General features: G+C 38.6%; 1 protein-coding gene across 3 annotated transcripts in view; it reads left to right on the forward strand.

Moving 5' to 3' along the window:
- The first annotated feature begins 4,409 nt into the window (after positions 1 to 4,409).
- The window catches only part of FCHO2 (FCH and mu domain containing endocytic adaptor 2), a 123,966-nt gene continuing 109,221 nt past the window's right edge, over positions 4,410 to 19,154 (forward strand). For 2 of the 3 annotated variants that reach the window (XR_007153008.1, XM_047862911.1), the window contains exon 1: positions 4,461 to 4,523. Coding sequence is in view for 2 of the 3 variants with exons in the window: in XM_047862911.1 (XP_047718867.1) it covers positions 4,491 to 4,523 (33 nt within the window). In the remaining variant the exon portion in view is untranslated. Of the gene's footprint in view, positions 4,524 to 19,154 lie in introns of all 3 variants that reach the window. The other variant, XM_047862900.1, reaches the window with a different exon arrangement.

Below are 19,154 nucleotides of genomic sequence, written 5' to 3' on the forward strand. Positions count from 1 at the left end.
TGCGGCTTGTTATCATCAAGTACAAGATAAGTACAGAGGACTACCGCATCTGACACAGGATGCTGCCCTTTCAAGAAGTTAGGAAATAGGAGAGGTATAATAAAAGCTTCTCATTTGCAAAATGGGAAAAATGTGTTTTACTTTATAGGCAACTCTTCTGAAACAGAACTAGTTTTATTTATTAAAAAAATTTTTTTAATGTTTATTTTTGAGAGAGAGCGAGCTAGAGCACCAGCGGGAGAGAGAGAGAGAGAGATACACAGAATATGAAGCAGGCTCCAGGCTCTGAGCTGTCAGCACAGAGGCTGATGTGGGTCTTAACTCATGAACCATGAGGTCATGACCTGAGCCAAAGGCAGACACTTAACTGACAGAGGCACCCAGGCACCCCTAGAACAGAACTAGTTTAAAGGAAGTAATGAGAAAGCGGCCTTTATAACTAACTGTTGATTAAGGGGGTATGAGCTGTGAAACCAAGATGGAAAATAAGAGATCAAGCTAAGGAATGAAGAGGGGATGTTCTCTGAGTATCTTGTCCTCAAATGTTGGAGACAAAGTCATATTTTTGTAAACCAGAGAATGTAGATTTATTTTGTGTTAATTTCTCCTGTCTTATTTGCTACCACTTGTCAAATTATATTATAGCTGTTATGTTATAGCTTTGGATTATAGCATACATGTTTGGGGCAGAGTTTAATGCCGACCAACAGCGTCCCCTTGAAGCATGTTGATAGGAGGTATAATTAGAGAGAGATCCTACGAGGAAGATGAATCTGGTGGTGGGGACACCCAAAAATTGAAGGCCAACTTGTTTAGAGGCCCTTCGCAAGAGGAGATCTCCTCTGGGAGCCAATCTTGACTTTATGATCTCAATTTAATTTTATTTTTATTACAAAAGTCAGCTTATCCTTTAAGAAGTATACTCAAGTATACTCAAGCCCCAAAGAATTCTTTCGAAAATATTTAAAATAATGAGAAAATTAACTCAAGTAGAACATCAATACTGCTATTTTTATAAGCTCTAAGATCTAGCACCATATGCAGTTAAGAGTATGAGTAACAGATGAATGGGGTTACTGCATATTCAAAGTCTTATCCACCTTGACATTTCTGTGATAGGTTCAATCATTCATCCATTGTTTTGCCATTTATTGAGTGACTCTTAAGTGCCAGGCAAGGAGTGGAACACTGTTATTTGTGTCAGTTTTTTTTTTTTTAAGTTTATTTATTTTGAGAGAGACAGAGAGGGTGCAAGTGGGGGAGGAGGAGGAGGAGGAAGAGGAGAGAGAGAGAGAGAGAGAGAGAGAGGATCTCAAGCAGGCTCCACGTTGTCAGTGCAGAGCTTGATGTGGGCTCAAACTCATGAAACTGTGAGATCATGACCTGAGCTGAAATCAAGAGTCAGATGCTCAACTGACTAAGCCACCCAGGCGCTCTTGTGTCAGTTTTTAATAGTTTTGGAATGTGTTTGGATGAGTAAGGACTAAGTGTTTGGGTCACAAATACTTAATGGCACATATAAGTGAGCTACCCTCTCAGGGCTTTATCTATGCTCTGCCAGATTGTATGTGCATCCCAGGAAGCTTCACTCGAGAGAACAGAATGTAGCTAATACCACCCACATTTTTCTTCTATTTCACCGTCTTGCCTGCAATTTAGTCACCTTAGTCACTGTTTACAATAAATTTCCACAATTTAAATATCAGGCAATTATGGCATTTTGGTGTTTTAGGTATGGTGTTTTGGCCCCAATGAATCTCGTAAGTGCCTAAAATACACAGAATATTTATCTTTGTGGTAAGCCTGCCTCTAATATTTATGGGACCAGAGGTAGGAGTACAAACGGAGACTAGCGTACCATGCACAGTTATTTGAGTTCTGTGCTAAATTGTCAGTGTTGCAACACTAAAAAAAGGAAAATCTGTGCTTGATACCACTTTGTTATGTAAAACGGTACTTTGTTATGCAAGAATCTATTGCATTCATGTTGGGAGGAATAATTCAACAAGTTAACTAATTTGTCTTTTAAGCACTTCTGTTGCTCAGATTCTGTCTGAACTCCAAAGCAGTCTCTCTGTGATATGCGCAGCTATCCCACCCACAGATTTTCACAGTATCTTGGAGTTCTACCTTTTGTTTTGAAGACACAGCGCAAGGGCTACGGAGAAGTGTTTCTCACGGGCCTGAATAAGTGTTGGTCATGGGAGAGGGTATATGTAGTTATGGGCCAGAGTTCAGCCTCAGCTCGAGAGTGTCAGAGGCACCTATTAGTTTTTTAATAAAGAATATGTTAGTAATATGTAAGGTCTTTTAAAGTATGGGTCCAAGATAAGACTTCTCCTCTCCAGGTCTAAGCTGGGTAGTGCCTAGGATTTTAATGCCATGCTTACTTGTAGAGTGATCTAGATGGTTGTATATATTTTTAGAATTTCTTCAGGATGAAGAAAGACAGTGCTAGACTAATGGTTTAGAGAGTTGTAGCAAATTTCTAAGTTAGACTTATGTTAGACTTAAGTTAGATGCAAATGATAGTTTCATGAAGACTTTTTAAAGAAAAGGAAATAGCAAACATATACAAAAAGAGTATAGTACTGTATAGTGAACCACCATATTTCCATTACCTAGCTCTCAACAATTATCAACTCGTGGTCAATCCTGTTTCATCAATACTCCTATTCGTTGTTTCTTCATGGTTATTTAAAAAAATTTTTTTAATGTTTATTTATTTTTGAGAGAGAGAGAGAGAAAGCATGAAGGGGAGAGGGACAGAGAGAGAGGGAGACCCAGAATTTGAAGCAGACTCCAGGCTCCCAGCTGTCAGCACAGAGCCCTTCACAGGGCTCAAACTCACAAACCATGAGACCTGAGCCAAAATCAGACGGTCAATCGACTGAGCCACAGGGATCCCCCTCATGGTTATTTTAAAGCAAATCCTAGATGTGTTATCATTACATCCTATATATTTCTAAAAGATATTCTTAAAAAAGATACCATCACGATACCATTATCCAATTATTCCCAATTCAACAAACACTTTACAGGTTCACCCAGGTGCAAGGCGCTATGTGATTTTTGCTTTTTTATTTTTTTGTTATCATTTTTTTTTATTTGAGAGAGAGAGTGCAAGTCGGGGAATAGGGCAGAGGGAGAGAGAGAGAGAGAGAGAGCACGAGGCGGGGTGGGGGGGGGGAGGGAGAGGGAAAATTCCAAGCCGGGTCCATGCTCAGCACTAAGCCTGAAGTGGGTCTCTGTCCCACCAGCCTGGGATCATGACCTGAGCCGAACTCAACAGTCTGACACTCAAGCAACTGAGCCATCCTGGCACCGTGGTTTTTGCTTTTGAGGTTGAAAAAACACTGTTGTAGTGTTCATTATGTTTCAATCGCAAGATCTGAGGAGGTGTAATATATGTATATAGTTAAAACTGCACTAAATCTATTAGTGGGGTTTGGCTTCAAGAACTGTAGACTTTGCATCTAGCTGACCTGGTGACAGTGAACTCGAGGCCTATCCACGAGGATTTCATTTTTCCCCCTAACCTCTGGAAAGCAAGGTGTGGGAAAGGGATTTAGTTTATGTTATGCCAGGACGTGTTTAAACTTGTTTCTTTTTCCAAAATGTACAAGTTGCTAAGAGAACTAGGGGCTTAAATGAACAAGTCCTGGAAGAGACTTTTTTTTTAACTGCCTGGATCAGGGAAATTCCTTCCTTCGGGGCCACGTTCCTGCTGTCACCCGGACTGGCTGGTTTGCTCCTGGCGTGCTAGAGGTCAGCGGTTTGGGCAGGGGACTTCGTGCTTGGGTCTCCCGCAGCTCCAGCGACTCTCAGGCGACACTGGGCGTCTCCTCCTTTTCCGGCCTCGGAAGGTTTTGTTTTGGTTCTTAGTTCCTTGTTAAGGAAAGGCACCCTGTTGACCAAAGGTTTCCCTGTCTCCTCCCGGTGGCTAGACGCCAAGTTTCTCCTACCCCAGCTCGACTAGACTTGGGTTCCTTCAAGATCCTCGAAGGCCGGGGAAGCAAGTCTTGAGAAGAGGAAGAGAGCAGGCAGTCAGGCTGTCGTACCCAATGCCATTGGCCAGCTCATTTCTTCGCTCCGTTCCTGGGCCAGTACCTATTGTACCGCAAAGGGTGCGGGCAGTCTCCCAAGTGACTCCTCAAGAACCCGGTTCTCCACCATTCCCAAGAGAATACTCAATTTGGCCCAGCCCGCGCTCGCGCGGGATAAAAAGGAAGGTGACCAAATCCCAGGAATGGGACGCGGGGCGCATGCGCAACCAAGGCGGTGGCATTCAAGAGCTCGCCCGCGACGGCAGCCGCTAGGTGGCGCATGCGCCCTGGAGGGTGCGGGCCGGTCTCCGGGAAGAAGGCGGCGGCGGCGGCGGCGGCGGCGGCGGCGGCGGCGGGGAAAGGCGGGGGCGCCGTGGGGGCCGGGCCCGTGTTTACACAGCGGCGGGCGGACGCGGACGCGGAACCCGGCGCGGTGGCGGCAGGATGGTCATGGCGCATTTCGTCGAGAATTTTTGGGTAAGAGAGGGAGGTTGGAAATTGTGTGCGTTTTGGGGTGTGAGGCTTTCTGCGCCTGACGTCGGCCTGTGTGCGCTCCGGGCGGCGGCTGCGGCGGTGGTGGCGGCGGTGGCGGCGGTGGCGGCTAAGGCTTCGCGGGAAGGCTAGCGTCCTCGTACCGCCGCCGGCTGGGTCCCGCCTGGATGAAGCCAGGCGGGCGACGGGCGGCCGGACGACGCCGGGTCTCACAGGCTCCCAGCGCTTGCGGGGGCGAGGACTGTCAGCGCGGCCCGTCAGCCCACGGTGGGGGCGCCAAGGGGCCGCTCGCCGCCCGCTCTGGGACAAAGCGCCGGATGGGGCGGGAGACGGGACCCAGCCCCGCCGGAGGCTCTGGGCGCCGGGCGCGCCCCGCCGCTCGGACGCGGACGCCGGGCCCGTGGCGCGGCCGCCTCCCGCTGCGCGCTGCCGGCGAGCGCCAGCCCGAGCCGGGCGGTGGGGGGTGCTCGCTTCCTTCCCGCACCGCAGCCCCCATCTTAGCCCTTTTGCCCCCCACCATTTCCATGCGAAATCCTTTGCGGGCTTGGCCTGGATCAGCACTTCCTCTCGGCCTCGCAGCTCCGCTCTTCGGTCTGCGCCCAGGACTTTGCCTCTGGGCCTGTTCACAAAGCGTATAAAAGTTGAATTTAATGTAACTGAATTCCTTGGGCTTAAGTGCACGAAAGACTTCCCCTTGTGCCCTGTGCTCTTTCCCCTTCCTCATTCTTTCCACACCCCTCCTCTTAACTCAGTATTATTAGGTGGTTCTTTGAGAATGACTTCCCCGGCTCCGTGTGGAGTGTTTTTCTGCAGTTATTGTTTGTTGTAATGGGAAGTGCAGTTCGGCCGTGTACAGGAAAGTAACATGTTTACTCAGGTATCTTGGGTGAATTTCATTTTTTGTCCTAACATTTGCAAATACTACAGTTCCATTTTAGTTAAAATTTGTGAATATCTAAAGGAATAATCTTTCAGTGACTAGGAGGTGTGTCTTAAATTCTTATTTTTAAGTGTCTCACATAGACTTAGTAATCAAATCAGTTCAGAGTTATTTGTTTTGAATATTTCTTGTTTTCTGCAAGTGATATAAACACTAGACAGGGTTTTCTTTAAAAAAAAAAAGCATTAAGTTACAGTGCACATACTATATATACAGTGCACTCATTTAAGTGTATAATTCAGGGGTTTTCATATGTTCAGTTACATCACCATCAGTTTAGAACAGTTTCATCACCTTAGAAAGAATCCCTGTATCCATTAGCAGTCATTACCTCTTTCCCCCCTAACTTAGCCCTAGGCAACTTATTAATCTATAAATTTCTACCTCTGTAGATTTGTCTCTTTTGGACATGTCATATAAATGGGATCATATGTGTTCTGTGTGACTGGCTTCTTTCCTAAGCATGTTTCCAAAGTTCATCCATGGTATAGCATGTATCAGCACTTAATTCCATTTTATGGCCAAACGTTCCATTGTATGTATATACCACATTTTATCTGTTCATCAGTGATGGACGTTTGGTTGTTTCCACTTTTTTTTTTTTTTTGCTATTTTGAATAATACTGCTATTTTTTGGTACAAGTTTTTGTGTGGAAATATGTCTTTATTTCTTTTGGGAATAGAATTGCTGGGTCATATTGTTACTCTTTAACATTTTGAGGAATTGCCAACCTGTTCTCCAAAGTGGGTGCACGTTTTACAGTCCCAGTGTCTGATGTTCCACTTTTTCTACATGCTGGGGAATGCTGTCTTTTTTTATTATAGTGGATGGGTGTGAAGTAGTATCTCATTGTGGTTTTGATTTCCAATTCTCTGGTAGCTAATAATGTTGAACATCTATTCATGTGCTTATTTATATATTTTATTTGGAGGAGTATCCGTCGACTCACTGCCCATTTTTAGATTCGGTTATTTGTGTTTTTATCATTGAGTTGTAAGAGTTCTTTTTATATTGTGGTTAGTCTTTTATCAGGTAGATGATTTTGTTAATATTTTCTATTTTGTGGGCTGTCTTCTTCATTTTCTTGAAGGTGCCTGTTTTAAACATGTATTTATTTGTTTTTAAAAATTATTTTTAATTGAAGTATAGTTGACATACTAGTTTCAGGTGTACAGTATTTGATAATTACATGTATTATGAAATGCTCACCAGTGTAAGTGCTCTTACTGTCTTACAGTGTTGCAGTATTATTGATAGATTTCCTAAGGTGTACTTTTCATCCTGTGACTTACTTTTTAACTGTAAGTTTGTACCTCTTAATCATCTATTTCACCTATCTCCCACCCCCCTCTTTTCTGGCTACCACCAGTTTTTTCTCTGGATTTACCAGTGTTTTCTGTTTCTTTTTCTTCAGTTGTTTTTAGATTCCACATATAAGTGAAATCATACGGTATTTGTGTTTGTCTGACTTGTTTCACTTAGCATAATGTACCTTAGATCCATCCATATCACAAATGGCAAGATTTCATTCTTTTTTAATGGCTGAGTAATAGTCCATTGTGTATACATACCACATTTTCTTTATTCATCTATGGATGGACACTTGGGTTCCTTCCATATCTTGGCTATTATAAATCGTGCTGTAGTAAACATAGGTGTTCATATATCTTTTTGAATTCATGTTTTCATTTTCTCAGGTATGCACCCAGAGGTGGAATTACTGGATTGTATGGTATTTGTTTTTTTCATTTTTTGACGAATAGTGTTTCCACAGTGGCTGCACACAAATACACGTTCCCACCAACAGTATGCGACTGTTCCTTTTTCTCCATGTCCTTGCCAACACTTTTTGTGTCTTGTGTTTTTGATAATCGCCGTTCCATCTGGTGTGAGGTAGCTTGATACTACCCTTTGAAGCATTGAAGTTTTAAAATTTGATGAAGTCCAGCTTAATTTATTTGTAATCATTTATGCTTTTATTGTTTTATTTAAGAAGTTTTTCCTAACCCACAGTCACAAAGAGTATATACACGAATGTTTTCTTCTATGAGTTTTATAGTTTCAGCTCTTACATTTAGGCCTGTGATCCATTTGAGGTCAGTTTTTGTGTGTGGTGTCAGAAGGAGGTTCAGCTTCATTCTAGGCCCAGTGCCATTTGTTGAAAGGCTCTTCTCTTTTAGTTAAATAGTCGTGGCTCCCTTGTCAAAAATCAGTTGACCATAGGAGTATGGGTTTATTTCTTGACTTTCACTTGTATTCCATTGTCCATCCTTATACTAGTTCTACACTGTTTTGATTATTATAGCTTTGCAGCAAGTTTAGAATCAAGAAGTGAGAGTCTTCCAGCTTTGGTCTTTAGCAAGATTTTTCTGCCTATTCTGGGTCCTTTGCGTTTTTTCATGAATTTTAGGCTTAGCCTATCAATTTAATTAATTAGTTATTTAATTTTAGTTGATATGTATAACCTGTCAATTTTAGACTTTAGGTTTTACAGTGGCAATTTATAAAACTATTGTGAGGATCATTTAAAATTGGACATTCTTGAATGTTTTGCATGGTTTTTGATAGGTGAATGTGTTCTTGAAGCTTGCTGACTTAATTCCAAATTGTTCATTAAGATTTAAAAAAAATAGTTTACTGCAAATTGTACATTAACATTTTAAAGTTATTTTTTGTTTCTGTTAATTGAGCTTTGAACATAGCCTTGTCTGATGTTTTTGGCTATTAAGAATAATGCTTTCTGTGAACATTCTTTGTATTGGTTTTTGGGTGCCCCTGTTTGTCCCTCGTAAGGAAGGGACAGGAATAAATTTGGATATGAAATTTAGACAGAATTCCTAGTTTAATTTATGGTTTTGTCTTTGCCTTCACTTCCACTGTTGAATACAAATAGTAAAAAAAGATTGCATTTTATTTTACTTTCAAGCCTGGAATGGGGGCTGAAAGCTCTAAACTGGAACTTTAAAAAGCTCCAAAGGAGGACTAAATGAACTGGGCAAGACTAGGAACAGGAACTAAATCACTTCTGAGAATTGGATAGTTATCTAAGACAACTCAAAAATGTACATATTTTAGGACCATTTATAATTTCTTAAAATAGAGAAATTGTAATATTAATTTCACTTTTCTCCCCTAGTATTTAAAGTGGCACTGTCAGAATAAATGAAACTTGTCAAAGTGAGGTAATGGGAAACTCTGAATTTTTAAGTTTCTAATCAAACAACCTATTAATTATTGTTTTCCCTACAAAGAAAAAGACAAACCTTTTTGTTGTGGCATTTGTTAGAGGAAAGTTTGAGTCATTCAAACTATTTTCAAGCCCTTTCGAAAGCAGCACATCCTGCCTTTTTCTTTAAAGTATAGTTTTTCGTAACTAAAACTGTATCCTATGTTAAGGATTACTTAATTTTTTACTTTGAAGAGAAAATGTATTTAAAAGTTCCTACGGAACAGGTGTTTTGTTGCTGATTAGTCATTTTTTGCCACGAAGTATAGTGCCTTTGATAATCAAGTTGAAAATGTTTTTCTTTTCCATTAAAATTGGATAACAAAATTAATTTTGATAGCACAAATCCACACCATTGCCTTAATATATAAAAACAGTTGTTAACCCTTCAAAAGATAATGTCAGTTTGAAGAGTTATTGCAAATATTATAGTGAGGAAGTGTTTATGTACACTGCTTTTTCAGAGTAAGAGTAAAATTTATAATACTTTTGAGATAGTCTGTGTCACCAGTGATGGCTCCATAGTAATTAAAATGGCTTTATATTTTTATATAAACCCAGATTATTTAATTCAGGATTTAAATTTTTAATTTTTAAAAAAAATTCCAGTATAATTAGCATACAGTGTTTTTTAGTTTCAGGTGTACAGTGTAGTGATTCAACAGTTCTCTACAGGGGTTCCTGGGTGGCTCAGTCCATTAAACATCCAACTTCAGCTCAGGTCATGATCTCACAGGTTGTGAGTTTGAGCCCTGCGTTGAGCTCTGGGTTGACAGCTTAGAGCCTAGAACCTGCTTTAGATTCTCTGTCTCCGTCTCTCTGTCCATACCCCTCTCATGCTCTGTCTTTGTCTCTCTCTCTCAAAAATAAATAAACATTAAAAAATAATTTTAAAAAACCAGTCCTATACATTACTCAGTACTCATCATGGTAACCGTACTCTTTAATCCCCTTCACCTGTTTCACCCATCCTTCCACCTGCCTCTCCTGTGGTAACCATCAGTTCGTTCTCTATAATTACGGGTCTGTTTTTGGCTTGTCTCTTTTTTTGTTTTGTTTCTTGAATTCCACGTATGAGTGAAATCATATGGTACTTGTCTTTCTCTGAGTTACTTCATTTAGCATTATACTCCCTAGCTCTATCCATGTTGTTGCAAGTGGCAAGATTTCATTCTTTTTTATGGCTGAGTAATATTCCTGTGTGTGTGTGTGTGTGTGTGTGTGTGTGTGTGTGTGTGTGTGTGTGTTTGTGCTACTCTTCTTTGTCTACTCATCTATATAGATGGACCTTTGGGTTCTTTCCATATTTTGGCTATTGTAAATATTGCTGCGGGGCTCAGGTGGTTAAGTGTCCAACTCTTGATTTAGGCTCAGGTCATGGTTTCATGGTTCATGAGCTTGAGCCTCACCTCAGGCTCTGTGTTGACAGTGTGGAGCCTGCTTGGGATTGTCTTTGTCCCTCTCTCTCTGCCTCTGTCCTGCTCCTGCATGCGTGCACATGTGCTCTCTCTCTCTCAAAATAAGTAAACTTAAAAAAATAATGCTGTAATAAGCATAGGGGTGCATGCGTCTTTTTGAGTTAGGTTTTTTATATTCTTTGAGTAAATACCCAGTAGTGGAATTACTGGATTATATGGTAATCCTAATTTTAACTTTCTGAGGAATCTCTATAGTGTTTTCCATAGTGGCTCCACCAGGTTGCATTCCCATCAATAGTGCCTGAGTGTTGCTCATTCTCCACATCTTTGTCAACACTTCTTGTTTCTTATGTTTTTGATTTTAGCATTCTGACTGGTATAAGATATCTCATTGTGGTTCTGATTTGCATTTCTCTAATGATGAGTGATGTTGAGCATTTTTTTTTACGTGTCTGTGGCCATCTGTATGTCTACTGGAGAAATGTCTGTTCATGTCTTCTCATTTTTTAATTGGATTGTTTGTTTTTTGGTAGTGAGTTGTATAAGTTTTTTGTATATTTTGGGTACTAACCCCCTGAAATTTTTTTTTTAAGAATGGATTTCATTAGTGATAATTATTTGAGGGGAAAAATTAAACAAAACCTGATTTAAATCTTTAGAAACCTCATTTTGCGTAACATTCCTAATTTCTGTAAAATATGAAGCATTCTCCCAAAGACGTTAAGTATCCTGTAGCATATATCACATTGTAATGAACTAACGTTTTTAGTTAGGTGACCTTTTGCAAAGATTATTTCCAGTCAGCACATCAAGAATGAAATAATTATCTTGGGTGTTTTTATTTTGAAGTATTTCTTGTCCTTATTTCTTTCATTATTTAACCAGTACAGAAGTCTCATTCCGTTTATCTCTTGATTTCCCTGGTATTGTCATGCTTTACTTTTAAATAAAATTGGAGTGCTTAATTATACATCCAAAATTTGATCTGTCATTACATGGATAAACTAGAAGGATTAAAATGTTTTTTAAAAACCTGGAATTGCTATTAATAGGACTTTGGAATGCAAAACGTTATATTTTTGCTTGATTATTTAATCTAAATTTAGTATCCTAGATGAGAGACTACCAACTATACATGTGCCCACACACGTATTTTGGTGGGTTATATCCATATGCAAATTTAAGCGTATATGTTTTTGAAAATTAGTTGAGGTGATTGTAGAAACCCAGAATAAAGACTTTGTTTTTATTACTTGAAATTTCCAAATACTGTAATTTGTGATATCTCCTTGGGATATGATTCCATTTGGTGATATACTGAAATTTAAGAAGTGTATGTGTATGCATATTTATGTATAGATTAGTTAACAGATTTGCAAAATTTACATGGTTCAGTAAATTTTCAAAAGGTACCAAAAGGAATACAGTATAAAATTTCTTTTTTCCCAGCCAGCAAGATCTCCACAAAGGCAGTCACTGTTAACCAATTTCTTCTGTTGCTTTCCAGAGATGATCTCTGTATATACACAAGCAAATTACATACACTAAGTTAAAATGTGTTATTGTATAATTGTTAGCCAGTTAGCCATGCCCAAATTGTTTTCAGCTGCAACAAGCTATGAAAATGCAAAATACAGATTCATCTAACTTGGTTTAAGTAGACCTGACTGGTAGACATTATAAAATCATAGTATTTTAGATGACATTAAATTTTATTGTGAGGCACTTAGAATTTTAGGGGGTGCAGTGGTGGTCTATATTTTTGCCTTAATTGTTGGAGAAATTTGAAAGTGAGAAATTTACTGATTTAGTCTGTATAAGTTCCGTTCAGGGGAAAGATTTTAGAACATTGACATGGAAAGGATAAAATTTTGCTGTCTGGATTCTTTTCTAACACTGCACACTAAATCCTAAATGCTCTAATCCTTTCAGAACTACTTGTTTAGGCGAAAGCATGGGAGAACACGTATTTTTTTTATCATCATGCATATTTGGTTAGTATAAACCCCGTGGAAGTAGTTTTTGAGTTCTTTTTCTTGAGATTATCCATCCTGGTTTCACAATTCTAAAACATTTAACAGAAGCACCCTAAAAAATCCGTATAGGAATATGGTGCCATGGAGACTTAAAGGGAATAAAAGTTTGGTTTTCACTTTATCTAGTGTGGAAAAACGAAGAATACTAGAGTTGGAAGAATGTTAGTAGCAGTTTGGTCACCAGATAAGCATAAATTGGTCAGATTGGGGGGGGGGGCGTGTACAAAAACAGTACAACAGCAACTGAGGCCTAAAATGATATCTATTGGTAAAGTCGCTAAAGAATATTGCTGGGATAGCCAGATTGAGAGGATTAAATTGCGAAATGATTTGTGAACTGTGTGTTGAAGTTGAGGCATACAAGTCCATCACTTCTGTCAGGCACATGCTCCTTGATGGAACTGCAGAAGTAAAAGTTATGAAAGATATGACAAGCATATTTGCTTGACTTCAGGGAAAAGATAGGAAGGTACAGTATATGTAAAGCAAATTGGTGATGCTGGATCTTAAAACTACTAAGTGTTAATTTTTATTTGGTTGAAACAAGAACCAGTGAAGATAGTTTTCCTTTTTAATTATATGACCATTATTATGGGATAGGTAGGACACAGAATACAGAAGAAAATTAAAATTATGTATCGCTGTTCCCTGTATCCTCTAAGATTTTCTTTCCAAATACAACATTCATTGGGTGCCTGGGTGGCTCAGTCGGTTGAGTTTCAGACTTCGTTCGGCTCAGGTCATGATCTCCCAGCTCATGAGTTTGAGCCTCACATCGGGCTCACTGCTGTTAGTGCAGAGCCCACTTCAGATCTTCTGTTCCCCACCCCCCACCCGCCACCTCCCGCCGCCCACCCCTTCCTTGCTTGCACTGTCTCAAAAATAAATCTTAAAAAAAAAAAAAAAAAAAAAATATATATATATATATATACACACACACACACACACACACACATACATACATTCACAATAGGTTCTGCTGTATTGTTCTGTAGCTTGGTGTTTTCAAATGAAAACAAGTATCAAGTATTTTTCTCATACGATTAAGTATTCTTTGAAAATACTTTGCGGTGACTTTCATAGGTTTTCATGGAATGCATAGGTAATTTTTAAAACTACTCCCACTTTGAATATTTAGGTTATTTTCAGTTTTTTTTTCATTTATGAATTATGAGGACTGAAGATTTAACAACATGAACGAGAGATGTCATTTTAAGAATGCCTTCGAATGCACAGATTGAAGAGTTTTTGAGAAACCTGAAATTGTTTTATTTTTTCATGTTGAGGGTAATTAAAATTACATTCTTTAAAGAATATTACAGAGAATTTGAAAATTCTAAAAAAATTATCTCACAACTGTTTGCTTTTGTTATTTTTGTTGAATCCCTATAATATCTATTAGATGGCTTTAAGGATTTAACTAACTGGAAAAGGTGAATTATAACTGAAAAGTTTAGGGAGTATCTGAGGAGTTAGAAAATAATTTTTTTAATATAATAAGATTTATTTCCTTCAGCCAACCGACAGATGTGTTTGAGTGACTTTTCTACCTGCCTGCTCTGACTGCTGAGCAATGCTCATTTTACATCTTTAATCACTGTTTTCTTCTTTAAAAACATCTTGCCAGTAGTTCTGTAGAATAGTTCTGATGATCATGTGTGAAAATTTCAATGTATAAATAGAAGGTTGACTAAAAGAGTTTGTAACTTGTGGTTAAATGTGCTATTTACTTATAGAAAAACTGCTTACATAAGAGCTAGTGCAAAAGGAAAATGTAGAGTGGTAGGAAGTGATGATATTTATTTATTACTTTTGAAGCGGTTTGAGGTTGAGAGGAAGGTTAGGCCTGTTATTTGCTATTCACGTGATAGCACCTCATGACCCTTTCATCCCCTTCCAATTTTTTTTTTTTTAATAAAAAGGCACTAGGTAAAATCAGCTGTTTAATCAATAGCCTGATTATACACTATCTTCTGCCTGTTTTTTTTTTCAAAAAAAATTTTTTTAACATTTATTTATTTTTGAGAGATAGAGAGAGGCAGAGCATGAGCAGGGGAGAGGGAGAGAGAGAGAGATACAGAATCTGAAGCAGGCTCCAGGCTCTGAGCTGTTTGTTAGCACAGAGCCCGACGCGAGGCTCAAACTCAAGAACTGCGAGACCATGACCTGAGCTGAAGTCGGATGCTCAACTGACTGAGCCACTCAGGCACCCCATCTTCTGCCTGTTTTCCAGATCTTGGAGTCATCAAAAGTGAGAGATAATCCAGTTTTTTGTTTTTAGTTTTTAATTTACTGTTGCTCTTAAAAGGTCTTTGAAGGAGAAGTTTCAAACCATTAGCTAAAATCTGTAGGACTTATATAGCTTTGTACTTTTCCACTATTGCTGTTCATGGATCTTAAAAACCCAGGTACATTAACAGTTCTATTTTTTCTTCAAGTAGAAAGATGTTAGATTGTATTTCATATCTCCTTAAAAAAATTTTAAATTATAAAGTGATGTTATAAAGTCAACCAGAAAAAGATGTCTTTGAGTTTCCAAAGTAGGTTTGATGACGTGTTCAAACTTTTTAACTTGAAATTTCAAGTATGTCTCACTTGTAGATTCTAAATTAGACTAGAAAAAAACCTAAATATTTCCAGTGACTTGGTGACCTTAAGTGCAAAACTATGCATAATGTGATCTCATTTTCATGTTAAAAAGTAACATGGGGCCCCTGGGTGGCTCAGTCAGTTAAGCGTCTGATTCTTGATTTCTGCTCAGGTTGTGATTTCATGGTTCATGAGATCAAGCCCCGTGTCAGGGTCTGCTAGGGATTCTGTCTCTCTTTCTCTCTCTTTGCCCCCCCCCCCCCATACTCTTTCTCTCTTTCTCTCAAAATAAATAAACTTAAAAAAAAAGTAACATGTTACTATATGTATGGGAAAAGGAATCTGGACTGATAAACTGTTAACTGTAGACAGAGTGGTAAGAAGAGACAATAGGTTCTGAGAAATTTGTGGTTTTTGTTTTCTTTTTTGTTTTTTTAAGTTAACTTATTTTGAGAGAGAAAGAAAGAAAGCAAGCAAGCAAGCAAGCAAGCAAGCATGAGTTGGGGAGGGGCAGAGAGAGAGAGGAAGAGAGAGAATCCAAACAGGCTCCACACTGTAAGTGCAGATCCCAGTATGGGGCTCAAACCCACTAACTGTGAGATCATGACCTGAGCCAAAATCAAGAGTCAGACACTCAACCCACTGAGCCACCCAGGCACCCCAGAAGTTTGTGTTTTCTTTCTCTTTTCTTTCTTTCTTTCTTTCTTTCTTTTTTTTTTTTAATGTTTATTTATTTATTTTTGAGAGAGAGAGAGAGAGGAAGACAGAGCATGAGCAGGGGAGGGGCAGACAAAGAGGGAGACACAATCTCAGGCAGGCTCCAGGCCCCAGCCGTCAGTACAGAGCCTGACGTGGGGCTCAAACCCAGGAACTGTGAGATCATGCCATGAGCTGAAGTCAAGAGTCTGAAGCTAAACCGATTGAGCCACCAAGGTTCCCCAGAAGTTTGTGGTTTCTTAAAGGACTTGTATGACTCTGGACTAAACATCTTCAAAGAGTAATAAAACTTTTTTCCTTCTTCATGTTAAGAATTAATTCAAAGGTTTTTAACACTTGTTTATACCAGATTATAACAAGATTTTGTTTGCCCCAGGCACAGTCATTAGACTTTTATGAATGTGCCACCTCTTTGTAAAGTGCATTGAGACCAGCAGATTAAAAAAGTTCTTATCTTAGCGTAAATATTCAAAAGAATTGTCTTCCTTGTACCAGTAATAGTGTTAATTGTTGCTTTTGTCACTTAATACTGAAAATTTCTCTGCAAGAATTTGATTGAAATGGATAAAAATATTTGCCTAAGCTTTTTGATGGCTTTATTGTGATATATTTTATTTACTGTATAGTTCACTTATTTAAAGTGTACAGTTCAGTGCTTTTTGACATGTAGTCCTCATCACAGTCAATTTTAAAACATTTTCATTACATCACAAAGAAAACCTGTACCTCTTTTTACCTCCTACTTCACAACCTCCCCTTCCCAACAACTCACTAAATCTTTCCATCTCAGCAGATTTGCTTATTCTAGACATTTTGTATAAATGGAGTCATACAATTTATGGTCTCGTGTCTGATTTCTTTAAGATGATTATATATTCATAAAGTCACATGCATCAGTGTTTGTTTCTTTTATTGCTGAATTATATTCCGTTGTATGGATATACCTTATTTTGTCTTTTTATTCACTGGTTGCTGGACATTTAAGTTGTTCCTTACATTAGGTTATTTTGGGCTGTCATGGTAATTGTGTCTTGCTTTTTTCCATTGACAGTGTATCTGTCCGTTTTAAGAATTTTAAAAATCTGCAATTTTTTTTTTACTGTAGTCTTTTAAAAAATACTGTATTTTATTGTAGGATATACTGTCATCTGCTTAACCAGTTTTATATCTTTTAAGTTTTATTCATTTTGCCAGAGAGAGAGAGAGTGAGCATGCACGAGTGAGGAGAGGCAGAGAGAGAGGGAGAGAGACAATCCCAAGCAGGCTCTATGCTGTCAGCACAGAGCCTGATGCGGGGCTTGATCTTGTGAACCGTGAGATCATGACCTGAGCCAAAGTCGAGAGTCGGACTCTTAGCTGACTGGGCCACCCAGGTGCCCCTACGTAACCAGTAATATTAATGGGTGTCTTTGAGTTTTTTCCATTTTTCACTATTATAAATAGTACTTCAGTAAATATTCTTTCACATGTATCTTTGTGTGTGTGTGTTTCTGTAGTATAGATTTCTAAAAGTGGGATTGCTGAATCAAAGGGCATGAATATTTACGGTTTTAGTAAAATATTGAAGATAAGAAGACATCTTTAGACATAATTCTATTTGATAATAAAAGTCTATTGTCAGATTATTTGTACATTCATGTATTTGTAGTCAAGGAAAAGCCAGTTCTGCTTGCTTAACAGATTTTGTTAAGAAAAAAAAATTTGTATTGAAAATGAGAAGAACATATCCACTTCAAGGTCTAAGGTGATAAAATGGATATGCAGTTCAGAAATACTTCTTATTGTACTTTTCTTTGAATTAGAGCCATCTACTAAAAACGTTGGTGACTAATATAAAATTTCAGAACCTGTGTGGAGGTACTTCTGGTTAAAAAAAATTGGGGTGATCTTAAATGGTGGCAGAATTACAATGAGTTACAATTATCTTTTTTAAGAGTGGTCTCTCCCCGTTTCACCAGAATTTTCAGTTTTGTGCAGGTGAAGACACTGAAGCCAAATGGGCCTAGACCTCAGCTCCAGGGGTCTTGTCTTCTGCTGTATTTTTTGACATATAAATGTCTATGTATTTAGTATTTATTTAGTCATCTGTTATCAAAGCTGTAAAGTAAGTTTTTGGCAAGGGACAATACAATTTGGGTTCTTTGTCAGACACGTTGAAATTTTTTTTTTTTTTTAGAAAAAAGGTCTATTTGTATTTAAGTGTGTGTGTGGAGTGAGAGAGATCACCCTACACACTAGCGCCATTTGAAGTAGTAAAATTTTTGTTTAGTTTGTGCTAAAGTTCATGAGTAATAAATAATTGTGTTAATAGGTTTGTGAAATTGTTAATGAATAGTGCCTGGAGTTAGACTCATGTTTTCTGACCTCAATAAATGAAAAATCCGAAAATAAGAAATGACAAATGGATTTGTAATCATGTGTTTATGCATATTCATTATATGTGAATATATGTTTATATTTAGTTGTTAGTGCATTTTGAGGCAGGGTTCTTCTGTATCACATCCTTATTAGAATGAATTTTCCTTGTCTTTCCAAGTGAAGACCTGAGGGATGGAGTAGTTAGTACTGTTTCTTAAGGTATATTATTGATACTGTATTAATATTGTATTGCATATTAAATAGATTAATATTCATAATTTCCTCTATTAGGATTTTTAACTAGTAGGCTATTTGGATATCTGAAGTTCCCAAAAGAGAGCTTACTCTTTAAAGGACTTTTTTTTTTTTTTTTTTTAATTTTTTTTTTTTCAACGTTTATTTATTTTTGGGACAGAGAGAGACAGAGCATGAACGGGGGAGGGGCAGAGAGAGAGGGAAACACAGAATCGGAAACAGGCTCCAGGCTCTGAGCCATCAGCCCAGAGCCCGACGCGGGGCTCGAACTCACGGACCGAGAGATCGTGACCTGGCTGAAGTCAGCCGCTTAACCGACTGCGCCACCCAGGCGCCCCTAAAGGACTTTTTGATTAAAACCCAAATTTCCAAATGTAATTTAACCTTTACTTGATTCCTAAATGTTTATAATACTATAACAGTGAGGGGTGCCTGGGTGGCGTAGTCAGTTATACATCCTTGGTGAAGTGACTTCTAGTTAAGTGACTCTTGGTTTTGGCTCAGGTCGTGGTCTCACAGTTCATGGGTTTGAGCCCTCTGTCAGGCTGTGTGCTGGGATTCTGTCTCCCTTTCTCTCTGCCACTCTCTTACCTTTCTCTCCCTCAAAAATAAATAAATAAACATAAATACTGTTACAGTAAGGCAAAACGCTCAGGACCTTGTTGCCCCAGTTAACTAGATGGTGTCCAGTTTCTTATCTCTTTTAAAAAAAAGTTTTGTTTTGTTTTTTTACCTTGTAATCCGGTAGAGTATTTCTTTTTTTTGTTGTTTGTTTGTTTATTTATTTATTTATTTTTTTAAATTTTTTTAACGTTTATTTATTCTTGAGACACAGAGAGACAGAGCATGAGCAGGGGAGGGGCAGAGAGAGAGGGAGACACAGAATCTGAAACAGGCTCCAGGCTCTGAGCTGTCAGCACAGAGCCCGACGCGGGGCTCGAACTCAGGGACCATGAGATCATGACCTGAGCCGAAGTCGGACGCTTAACCGACCAAGCCACCCAGGCGCCCCTATTTATTTTTGATATATGAAGTTTATTGTCAAATTGGTTTCCATACAACACCCAGTGCTCATC

Source organism: Prionailurus viverrinus, chromosome A1 (assembly GCF_022837055.1).
Source record: "Prionailurus viverrinus isolate Anna chromosome A1, UM_Priviv_1.0, whole genome shotgun sequence".
NCBI lineage: Eukaryota > Metazoa > Chordata > Mammalia > Carnivora > Felidae > Prionailurus > Prionailurus viverrinus.